This window comes from Spinacia oleracea, chromosome 3 (assembly GCF_020520425.1).
Source record: "Spinacia oleracea cultivar Varoflay chromosome 3, BTI_SOV_V1, whole genome shotgun sequence".
Classification (NCBI taxonomy): Eukaryota; Viridiplantae; Streptophyta; class Magnoliopsida; order Caryophyllales; family Amaranthaceae; genus Spinacia; species Spinacia oleracea.
In genome coordinates, this window is record NC_079489.1 from 101,424,198 (window position 1) to 101,433,855 (window position 9,658).

The following is a 9,658-nucleotide window of genomic DNA, read 5'->3' on the forward strand; positions in this document are numbered from 1 at the left end:
TAAAACATGAGCTTAAAAATTTAGAAATAAAATTAAAACATACTTGAATAAATTTAAAACATGGTTGAAAAAATTTAGAACATCGTTAAATAAATTTAGAACATCGTTAAATAAATTTAGAACGTCGTTAAATAAATTTAGAAAATAGTTGAATAAATTTAGAACATGAGCTTTGAAAATTTAGAACATGGTTGAATAAATTTAGAACATGGTTGAATAAATTTAGAACATGGTTGAACAAATTTAAAACATGAGCTTAAAAATTTAGAAATAAAATTAAAACATACTTGAATAAATTTAGAACATGGTTGAACAAATTTAGAACATCGTTAAATAAATTTAGAACATGCTTGAATAAATTTAGAACACGACCTTGAAAATTTAGAACATGCGCTTTTAGAACATGGTTGAACAAATTTAGAACATGGTTGAACAAATTTAGAACATTGTTGAATAATTTTAGAACATTGTTGAATAATTTTAGAACATTGTTAAACAAATTTAGAACATGTTTGAACAAATATAGAACATGGAGAGTGTAAAAGTGTTCTTACCGTAAGAAGTGTTCTTACCTAAGGAGTGTATATATATATATATATATATATATAGGAAGGCTCTCGTGAGAACACCTCCTTTATGTGAGAACACAATCCTATGTGAGAATAGATCTTGACCCTTGAATCATCTCTAATCTAACAGCCTGAAATGAAGGATTATTAATGGCAATTTGGTAAATTCTTTTAAGATATATTCAGCCCATAAAATTCAGTTTTCACGTAATTAGTTTCTCTCTCTAATCTCTGCTTTCTCTCTCTTTTTTCACGTAAATTCTTTTATGCTGCCGCCATTACATCACTTTAATCACGGTCCAATTCATCTCCAAATTCGCTTCAGAATTCAATTCAATTCTCGAATACATTCATCTACTTGATTATTTCAAGGTATTTTTTATCAATTTTCGCAATTTTGATTTGTGTATTTTGCTTGATAATTTCCCAATTTCTGACCTAGTTTTGATTATTTATTCCAATTCCATTAGTATTGAATTGAAATTATTAATTGTTGATTATCGAATTCTTTATTTGCTGAATTTCGTGAGCTGCTTTTATAATTTGAATTTGTGAGTTGTTTTTTATTACCGAATTGCACTCATATTTGGTGAGTTGTTTTTGTTTTGTGTTTGATATTCTGATTTGTTTTTTATTTTGATTTTTGATTTGCATTTGTTATATATTTTAGATTTTTGATTATCTATTTGTTCCTTTCAATTTGTGTTTTTAATTTATGTGTTCAAATTTGTATTCAATCATGTAGTTTTTGATTTACAGATCAGTATTCTTTCGAGCAATGGCATCAGAATTTCATCATAGTTCGTCCTCATCATTGACGGAATCAAGTGAGTTTTCTTATTATTGTGTCTGATTTGTTAACGTTCTGAATGATCGCTATAAATGTTCTGCATTTGTAATCCAATGTTCTATGTACATATTGTACATGTTCTGAATTGTTTTTTAATTCTTTTTTTGATCATGTTGTGAATAATGTTCACCTCTAATGAACTGCAAGTTGTAAATTGTTTTTGATGATGTGAATGATTGCATTATATCTTCTGCATAGTTGTTTAAATTGTTTTGAGTAATACTTGCTTCTAGGGTTTTGTATAGTTCTCTATTTTCCTGTCACATTCTTTCTGATGTTCTGAATTATTCTTACATTGTTCTCCACTTTTAACCCAATGTTCTATGTAAACTTTATACATGTTCTGAATTATTTTTTTAATTGTTATTTTTTTCTAGATTCTGTTGTGGATAATGAACAATATGCAAGTTGTTCTAATTCAAATGTGGCTGTTACTCCTGAAGTAATTCCTATATTAAGTCCAGGGGGAACGAGAGAATGGATTCCATGTTGTTCTGATGAGTTAAAACCTGTTGTAGGGATGAAATTTATGAGTGTCGAAGAGGGTATTTCATTTTATAAAGCATATTCAAAAGCTGCTGGTTTTGTGATGAGGAAATCTACTGCTACAAAAAGGAAGGCACTATACGTTATTGCTTTTCAGTATTGTTTATGCAACAAGGCTGGTTTCAAAGAAAAAGCAATAGTTAAGGTTGGAGGCATGCCAAATGTTAAAAAAGGGGAAGGTAATGAAGATAAAGTACCTATACCTCGAAGAAGGCTAGTTACTCGTGTTGGTTGCAAGGTTCGGACGGTTATGAAGTAAGTAAAGTAATTGTTCTAATTCAACTAAGTAAATGTTCTGAATTCAAAGAGACAAAGTTCTTAATTTAAAAAGTTCTTAGTTCTTAAAAAAGTTAAAAGTTAGTGCACAAAATGTAAATGCTCTAAGTCAACTTACCATACGTTTTGAAATAACATAGTATTTGTTCCGAATCACGTTCAACAAGAAAGGATTACAAATTATTGGAATATATTTTATTTGTTCAATAGACTTGTTTCTATTTGCATTAATTAAATCAAGGATAACAACAAATTATGAAACAAAGTCATTGCATTGAATATTTAGTTTGACAATACTAAATATCGATAATACTAAATTTTGATAATGCTAATTCTCACATTTTTCAACTAATTATGCTAATACTCATAGTATTTATAATACTAACAAGAAATTCACATAAATGTTCTAACCACTTCAGAAATATGTTCTAACAAGAAAGCCAAAAATTCTAAGATTTAAGCTACATCTTCAACACAACCTATTTATAACAAGTACGAAATTTGATGCTACATGTAAGCTACATGTTTCTAGCATTGATCTACAACTAGCTATTACAATTTCCTCAAATTTTGTTTTCTAGTGCCCATGTTCTTGATTTTGAAATCATTGTATGATGTTCATCATTCTCTTTGTGCGCCAATAACTTTCCACAATATTCAACTCTCAATCTCTTCATTTGCTCAAACTGCAATGACATCAATTTGAAGGTTAGAACAAAAAAATAGATGTTAAATACACTTTGTTTTAAGCATTTAATCCAATTGTTCTAATAACTAACCCTATATGTTCTAACAAATTCAATAATATGTTCTAAATATTTTCTGAACTCATTTAATATAAGTTCTAACAATCAATACACTTTGTTCTAAGAATTTCATCTAATTGTTCTAATAATTAATCCTACATGTTCTAACCTGTTACGGTATATGTTCTAACAAGTTGAACATGTTCTGTATCAACAAGTATATGTTCTAACTAGTTAAGGAACATGTTCTGTATAACCAAGTATATGTTTTGAGTGTATTCCAATGTTCTAAACTCATGAGGCTTAGCATTAAATTTAAATTTTAAACACTTACGTTGTCTTTTTCCAGTCCCGGATTCCATTCCTTTGCACTCTCTCCATAATAAGTTTCCATGTGCTTCAGCAAAAACACTCCACAATCATCATAATTGGCGTTGCTTTTCCATTTCATATTCAGGTTTCTTGTTTTGAAATCAGTTACAGAACTTTTGTTTCCTCCATTGTGTCTTGCAAAATAATATTCTGCGAAGCCTTTCAACTGTGAAATTGTCAAAGTGAGAAACATTATTTTTTCTGAAGTTTAGGAATATGTTCTGAATTTGTAGCACAATGTTCTAAATATTCTTTCTATATGTTCTGAATTTGGAAAATTTTGTTCTGACAATAATTAGTTAGTTAAAATCTATGTCATCACTTTAACACAGATTTAGATAGAAAGCGTACCATATTTCTTGGTTCATTCTTGTATTTTCCCAAATACGTCATAGGGGGTGTAATGCATCGGTTGTCAATCACGTCCAAACTGCCATTCATGAAGTTAATGCACAATAGATAGTAATGACCACCATTAACTATCGGAAAAAACACCTGAAAATTTAATGTTTAGAGTTATGTTGCTGTTTGTGAAAGTATATAATATTACGTCAACACTGTCACACATAATTAGAATCATACCAATTGAACTCTTTGCAAGCTTGTTACTTTAGCATGTGCTAGTTCTTCATCCATTCTTTTAAACAAAGCAGGATATCTTTCACTGAACTTGATACTCGAAAGAAAGTACTTATCTTTGCATAAGATGAGCTGAAAATGTTTAAATATTTGTCAAAAAAAAGTGCTACTCGAATTTTAATTTAGACATCATTTTATATGTATTAACTTACATATGGCTTTGTGCTGAAGAAAAATCTACTTTCTGTTCCTACACCTCGCCTTCTGTTTTCAACATTTAAAAGGTATGCCCATGCATCAGCTATATTGTTGAGCATATGATTTTCGCCCGCAAGACTTTTCATTTCTTCTCTTGTGATTTTGTTTAGCTTATCGTTGTACAAAAGCTCACTTCATTCAACAAAAACACAAATATTATATCAATTTTTGAGAAATAAAATTAAAAGTTAGATGTTCTGAATCAGGAAAGTAATTGTTCTAATTCAACTAGGTAAATGTTTTGAATTCACAAAGATAAAGTTCTGGATTCAAAAACTATGGAATGCACAAAATGTGAATGTTCTGACTTAACTTAGTAATTGTTCTAATTCAACTAGGTAAATATTCTGAATTCCTAAAGATAAAGTTCTGAATTCACAAAGATAAAGTTCTGAATTCAAAAACTATGGAATGCACAAAATGTCAATGTTCTGACTTAACTTAGTAATTGTTCTAATTCAACTAGGTAAATGTTCTGAATTCACAAAGATAAAGTTCTGAATTCACAAAGATAAAGTTCTGAATTCAAAAACTATGGAATGCACAAAATGTGAATGTTCTGACTTAACTTAGTAATTGTTCTAATTCAACTAGGTAAATGTTCTGAAGACACAAAGATAAAGTTCTGACTTAACATAGTAATTGTTCTAATTCAACTAGGTAAATTTCTGAATTCACAAAGATAAAGTTCTGACTTCACACATATAAAGTTCTTGTTGTTCCTAAGTTTTGGTTGATGACACACACATATTGCAAACTTCCTGATTATGGTTGCTAAATGACTTTGAACAGGTAAATGCCCAAGTTTCTATTAGGATAGGAACTTGAATAAGCTGGTGAAGTTCCTGATGTACACTTGGAACAGTCACTGGAGTTCCAGAGCTGGAAGTTGTATCTGTTCCAGTTTGAAGTCACAAGAGGAGCAACACAGTTACATATCAAGAGTTCCGAATATCCACAAGAACTATTACAGACTCATAGCCAAGAGTTCCTGTATTAGCAAGAGAGGAACTCATCAATGTTCCTTAGCTGGAACGTCTGAAGCTTCTGAGTTGCAAGTTCCAGACAAAGGGAAGTCATAAAGTCTAGGTAGTCTACTGTACTTAGAATTTTATGTAAATATTAATTATGCTAATGGTATATAGAGTACTCAAGGAACTTATGATTTAATTAGGCCATTTATTTTATTGGAAGCAATTTTTATGGAAAACATTTACATAAATAAAAACAAGTCTTACATATTTAATATAAAATAGATTTACGTTTTATTTTATTTAAACAAAACTTATTTTCCTAAAAATTCTCCTAAGTTTTTGTAGATAAATAAAATCTGTTTTAAAGAAATATTTTAGGGTTTGATTGAGTCAAACCACTAACTGCTTTATGGCTGAACGTGGGAAGTGGTCTTCCCCTTGTTCCTCAAGTCAAGGGACGTGGAGACCAAAGTGCTGGCAGTTAGCAGTTGAGGTTTTGAAGGGAACTAACCCTAAGGATAAACACTATAAAAGGGAAATCGTTTTTGGTTTAAGGTACACAAACATTCTGAGAGTTCTTGCTTTCCTAAAAACGTTTTGTCTAAAATTTTCTGAAACAGTTTGTGTCCTAGTTAATTCAAAGTTCCTAAGTTCCTTATATCCACACAAAAGCATTATTAATATCTAGAGTTATCCAAACACGAATTATATTTTGTATTAGTAAGGATAGAGTTATCCTGTTTAGACTTAGAGTTTAAGTTTGAGAGAGAGAAGTTAAGGAGTTGTAATCGAAGTAGATTACTGTGAGAAACACGAGTTTGAGAGGAACTTGTGTTGGAGAGATTATTGTAATCGAGGCATTACCATAATAAAAGAATTCTCTTCTTGATTAGTATCAAGAAGTTTTCACAATTGTTGTTATTATCTTCTCTATTCTCAGTTCCTTGATTGTTTCTTAAGTTCCGCAAGAAACTTTATCAAAGCTCGAATTACAATTCACCCCCCCCCTCTTGTGCGTGTTCCTACTGGAATAACAGTTGGTATCAGAGCCAGTACTCACTAAAACACAGGAAACCCTGTTTGAGTCAAGTTCCTGAAAGTATGAACTCACAAGAGAAACTGGAAGAAGGTTACTCGACACAAAGGCCACCTATGTTCAATGGCAAGTTCTACTCATACTGGAAGAATAGAATGGAGATATTCATCAAAGCTGAAAATTACCAAGTTTGGCGTGTAATTGAAGTTGGAGACTTCGAGGTAACAAAGACCAATGCTGAAAACGAGGTAGTTCCTAAACCAATGTCTGAATTTTCTAAAGAAGACTTTGATAAATATGAGATGAATGCCATGGCTGTCAAAATCTTGCATTGCGGGCTTGGACCTCATGAACACAACAGAGTCATGGGGTGCAAGAACGCAAAACAGATTTGGGAACTACTTCAAGTAACCCACGAAGGAACTAATGAAGTTAAGCGTTCCAAAATTGACCTTTTGATGTCTAAATATGAAAGATTTGAAATGCTTCCAAAAGAAACTATTCAAGAAATGTTCACTAGATTTACTAACATAACCAATGAATTAGTTTCTCTTGGTAGAATCATTCCCACAGATGAACAGGTAAGAAAAATACTAAGAAGCATGCCACAAGATGATCGTTGGAGAACAAAGGTCACTGCACTGTTTGAGACCAAGGACTTCACCAAGTTCAACATTGAACAACTTGCTGGTTCCTTGATGACACACGAATTGCATCTTGGAGCTGCTGTTCCCGAGAGCTCAAGAAGTCGAGGACTTGCTCTAAAGGCTGAGGAACTCGATGAATCTGAACCAGATGAAGAAGAGGCTGCCATGCTGGTCAGAAGAATGAGAAAGCTCTATAGGAACTTCAAACCAGGAAACCAGAAAGGAAGGAACTTTGCCAAGAAAATCACTAGTTCCAAAACTGAGCAAGGTTGCTTCAAATGTGGAGAAACTGATCATCAAATTCGTGAATGCCCTCTGTGGGAGAACGACAAGACCAGAGGAAAAGGGAAGGAACAGGTCAAAGATCGCTTTAACAAGTCTACCTTCAACAGACCAAACTTCAAGAAGGCCATGATAGCTGCATGGGGCGAAGCAACAGACTCAGAAGACGATGAGGAACAACCAAATGAAGAAACTGCAAATCTCTGCCTTATGGCGAGAACAGAAGGAACTGATCAAGTTCCATCAGAAGAAGTAAGTTCCTCCACTCTTCAGTGTCTCTCAAAGTCAAAACTAATTGAACTGTTGCTAGAAACTCTAGATGATTACAAAAAGCTAAGTATATTAAAAGCACAAAGTGATAGAGCCTTGGAACTCAGTAAAGACCACATAAATTATCTGAACAATATTAGATCTGATGTCCAAGGCAGGTTCTTTGAATTACTAGATAGAAATACCTCTATTAATGAGTCATTCGAAAAAATTAGAAATGAAAACATCCTTCTACAAGTTCAACTCAGTCAATATAAGATGTTTAATTTAAGTTTAGATCCTACAAAATCCTTGGAAATCAACATGGGAATTTTTAACATCGACTTAGAAAATTTAAACAAAGATCTGATCACCACAAAGGAACAAAAAGAGAAACTGGAAAGGGAACTATCCATGGCCAGGGCACAGAGACAACCACCTAAAGTTCCTCCCAAATGGATTGAGAATGCTCAATCTAAGAGAACAGAAGGATTGGGCTTTAACCATAAAACTAGTCATAAGAAGAAGTATGTGGATCTTCCTAGTGTAAAAGTCTGCTTCTCATGTGGAAGTGGAAGTCACATAAGTACTGAGTGTTCCAAGATGAAGGAACAGGATCAAAGAAACATAAATTATGTAAAGCAAAAATGGGTTAAGAAGTCTGAAGTTATAGTTGAAAAGGAACTCGAGGAAACCCGAGTTCCTGTAACTAACCTTTGATCTCTTTACAGATTCTAGTGAAGGGGAACAGCTCGTGGTATCTCGACAGCGGGTGTTCCAAACACATGACAGGAGACAAATCTAAATTCCTCTCACTAGAAGCCTACAATGGAGGAACTGTGACCTTTGGAGACAACATGAAAGGAGAAATTATTGGAATTGGAAAAGTTGGAAGGTCAAGTTCCTACGCCATTGAAAATGTATTTTTAGTCGAGGGTTTGATGCACAGTCTACTAAGCATCTCTCAATTCTGTGACAAAGGAAACTCTGTAAGTTTTACTTCTGAAAACTGTCAAATCATAAACAATAACACTGGGAAGGTTATTTTGGAAGGAACTCGTAAAGGGAACACATATTCTGTGGATCTCAATACAGTTCCCAGGAACAATCTAACCTGCCTCAGTGCCCTTGAAGAAAACTCCCTACTATGGCACAGGAGGTTTGGACATGCCAGTTTCTCTCTGCTTGACAAACTAAGATCAAAGGAACTGGTTCGAGGACTCCCCTCAATCAAGTTCCTAACCGATAAAGTGTGTGATGCATGTGCAAAAGGCAAGCATGTCCGAAGTTCCTTTAAATCTAAGAAATTGGTAAGCACCACAAAACCATTGGAACTCATCCATATGGACTTATGTGGACCAATGAGAATTCAAAGCAGAAGTGAAAAAAATATGTATTAGTTATTGTTGATGATTACTCTCGCTTTACTTGGGTCATATTTCTAACAAGCAAGGATGAAACGTTTGATGAGTTTGTTACATTTTCAAAGAAAATCCAGAAAACCACAGGTCACCAACTGATCCATATAAGATCAGATCATGGAACAGAATTTGAAAATTACAAATTCGATGAATACTGCAAGGAACAAGGTATGGACCACAATTTCTCAGCTCCCAGAACTCCACAACAAAATGGAGTTGTTGAGAGGAAAAATAGAACCCTAGAGGACATGGCAAGAACCATGCTAATAGCCAGTTCCCTGCCTAGGAACTTCTGGGCTGAAGCAGTCAATACTGCTTGTTACATTATAAATAGAGTTATGATTCGACCAATCCTAAACAAAACCCCCTATGAGCTACTAAAAGGTATAAAACCCAACATCTCTTACTTTAGAGCCTTTGGCAGCAAATGTTTTGTCCACAACAATGGAAAAAGGAACTTGGGGAAGTTTGATGAAAGAAGCGATGAGGCAGTGTTCCTAGGATATGCCTTAAATAGCAAGGCTTATAGAGTTTATAACAAAAGATCTATGTGTGTTGAGGAAAGTGTACATATAATATTTGATGAATCTAACAAAACTGACATAGTACAGGAACAAGAATTTTTCGAGATTGGTTTATCTCGTGCTGCAGAAAATGATGAGGAGTTCCAACTAAGCAAACACACAGCAAGAGGAACTGCTCAACAAAATCAATAAGTTCCCGTACTAGAGGAACAAGCAGAAAACCAAGAAGATCCAGAAACAACACCAGAGGAACCCCACAATGACCAACAGGGAACTCAGGTCATAGAAGGAACTGACGAAAATGCCATAACACCAGTAGCTCAATTTCA

At 33.4% G+C, this 9,658-nt stretch overlaps 2 protein-coding genes across 2 annotated transcripts; one reads left to right on the plus strand and one right to left on the minus strand.

Annotated features, from left to right (window-relative positions):
- The first annotated feature begins 853 nt into the window (after positions 1–853).
- On the plus strand, positions 854–2,224 carry LOC110781024 (protein FAR1-RELATED SEQUENCE 5-like). Its single transcript, XM_021985282.2, has 2 exons — positions 854–1,396; positions 1,797–2,224. Exons 1-2 carry the CDS (start codon positions 1,348–1,350, stop codon positions 2,222–2,224), a joined length of 477 nt encoding a protein of 158 aa, XP_021840974.2. The 5' UTR covers positions 854–1,347.
- A 486-nt stretch (positions 2,225–2,710) lies between these two features.
- On the minus strand, positions 2,711–3,758 carry LOC130469213 (uncharacterized). The gene is made up of 3 exons (XM_056838159.1): positions 3,711–3,758; positions 3,322–3,525; positions 2,711–2,927 (listed from the first exon to the last, which is right to left on the minus strand). The coding sequence occupies exons 1-3, from the start codon at positions 3,750–3,752 to the stop codon at positions 2,805–2,807; spliced, it is 369 nt and encodes a 122-aa protein (XP_056694137.1). The 5' UTR covers positions 3,753–3,758; the 3' UTR covers positions 2,711–2,804.
- Between the last annotated feature and the right edge of the window lie 5,900 nt (positions 3,759–9,658).

What these genes read in the sequence shown, in the direction of transcription:
- LOC110781024 (XM_021985282.2), top strand. Translation starts at nt 1,348, where the DNA reads ATGGCATCAGAATTTCATCATAGTTCGTCCTCATCATTGACGGAATCA. An exon ending in CTCATCATTGACGGAATCAA is followed by an intron (nt 1,397 to 1,796) that starts GTGAGTTTTCTT and finishes ATTTTTTTCTAG; the next exon opens with ATTCTGTTGTGGATAATGAA.
- LOC130469213 (XM_056838159.1), bottom strand. Translation starts at nt 3,752, where the DNA reads ATGACGTATTTGGGAAAATACAAGAATGAACCAAGAAATATG. An exon ending in AGAATGAACCAAGAAATATG is followed by an intron (nt 3,526 to 3,710) that starts GTACGCTTTCTA and finishes ACAATTTCACAG; the next exon opens with TTGAAAGGCTTCGCAGAATA. An exon ending in CGGGACTGGAAAAAGACAAC is followed by an intron (nt 2,928 to 3,321) that starts GTAAGTGTTTAA and finishes ATGTCATTGCAG; the next exon opens with TTTGAGCAAATGAAGAGATT.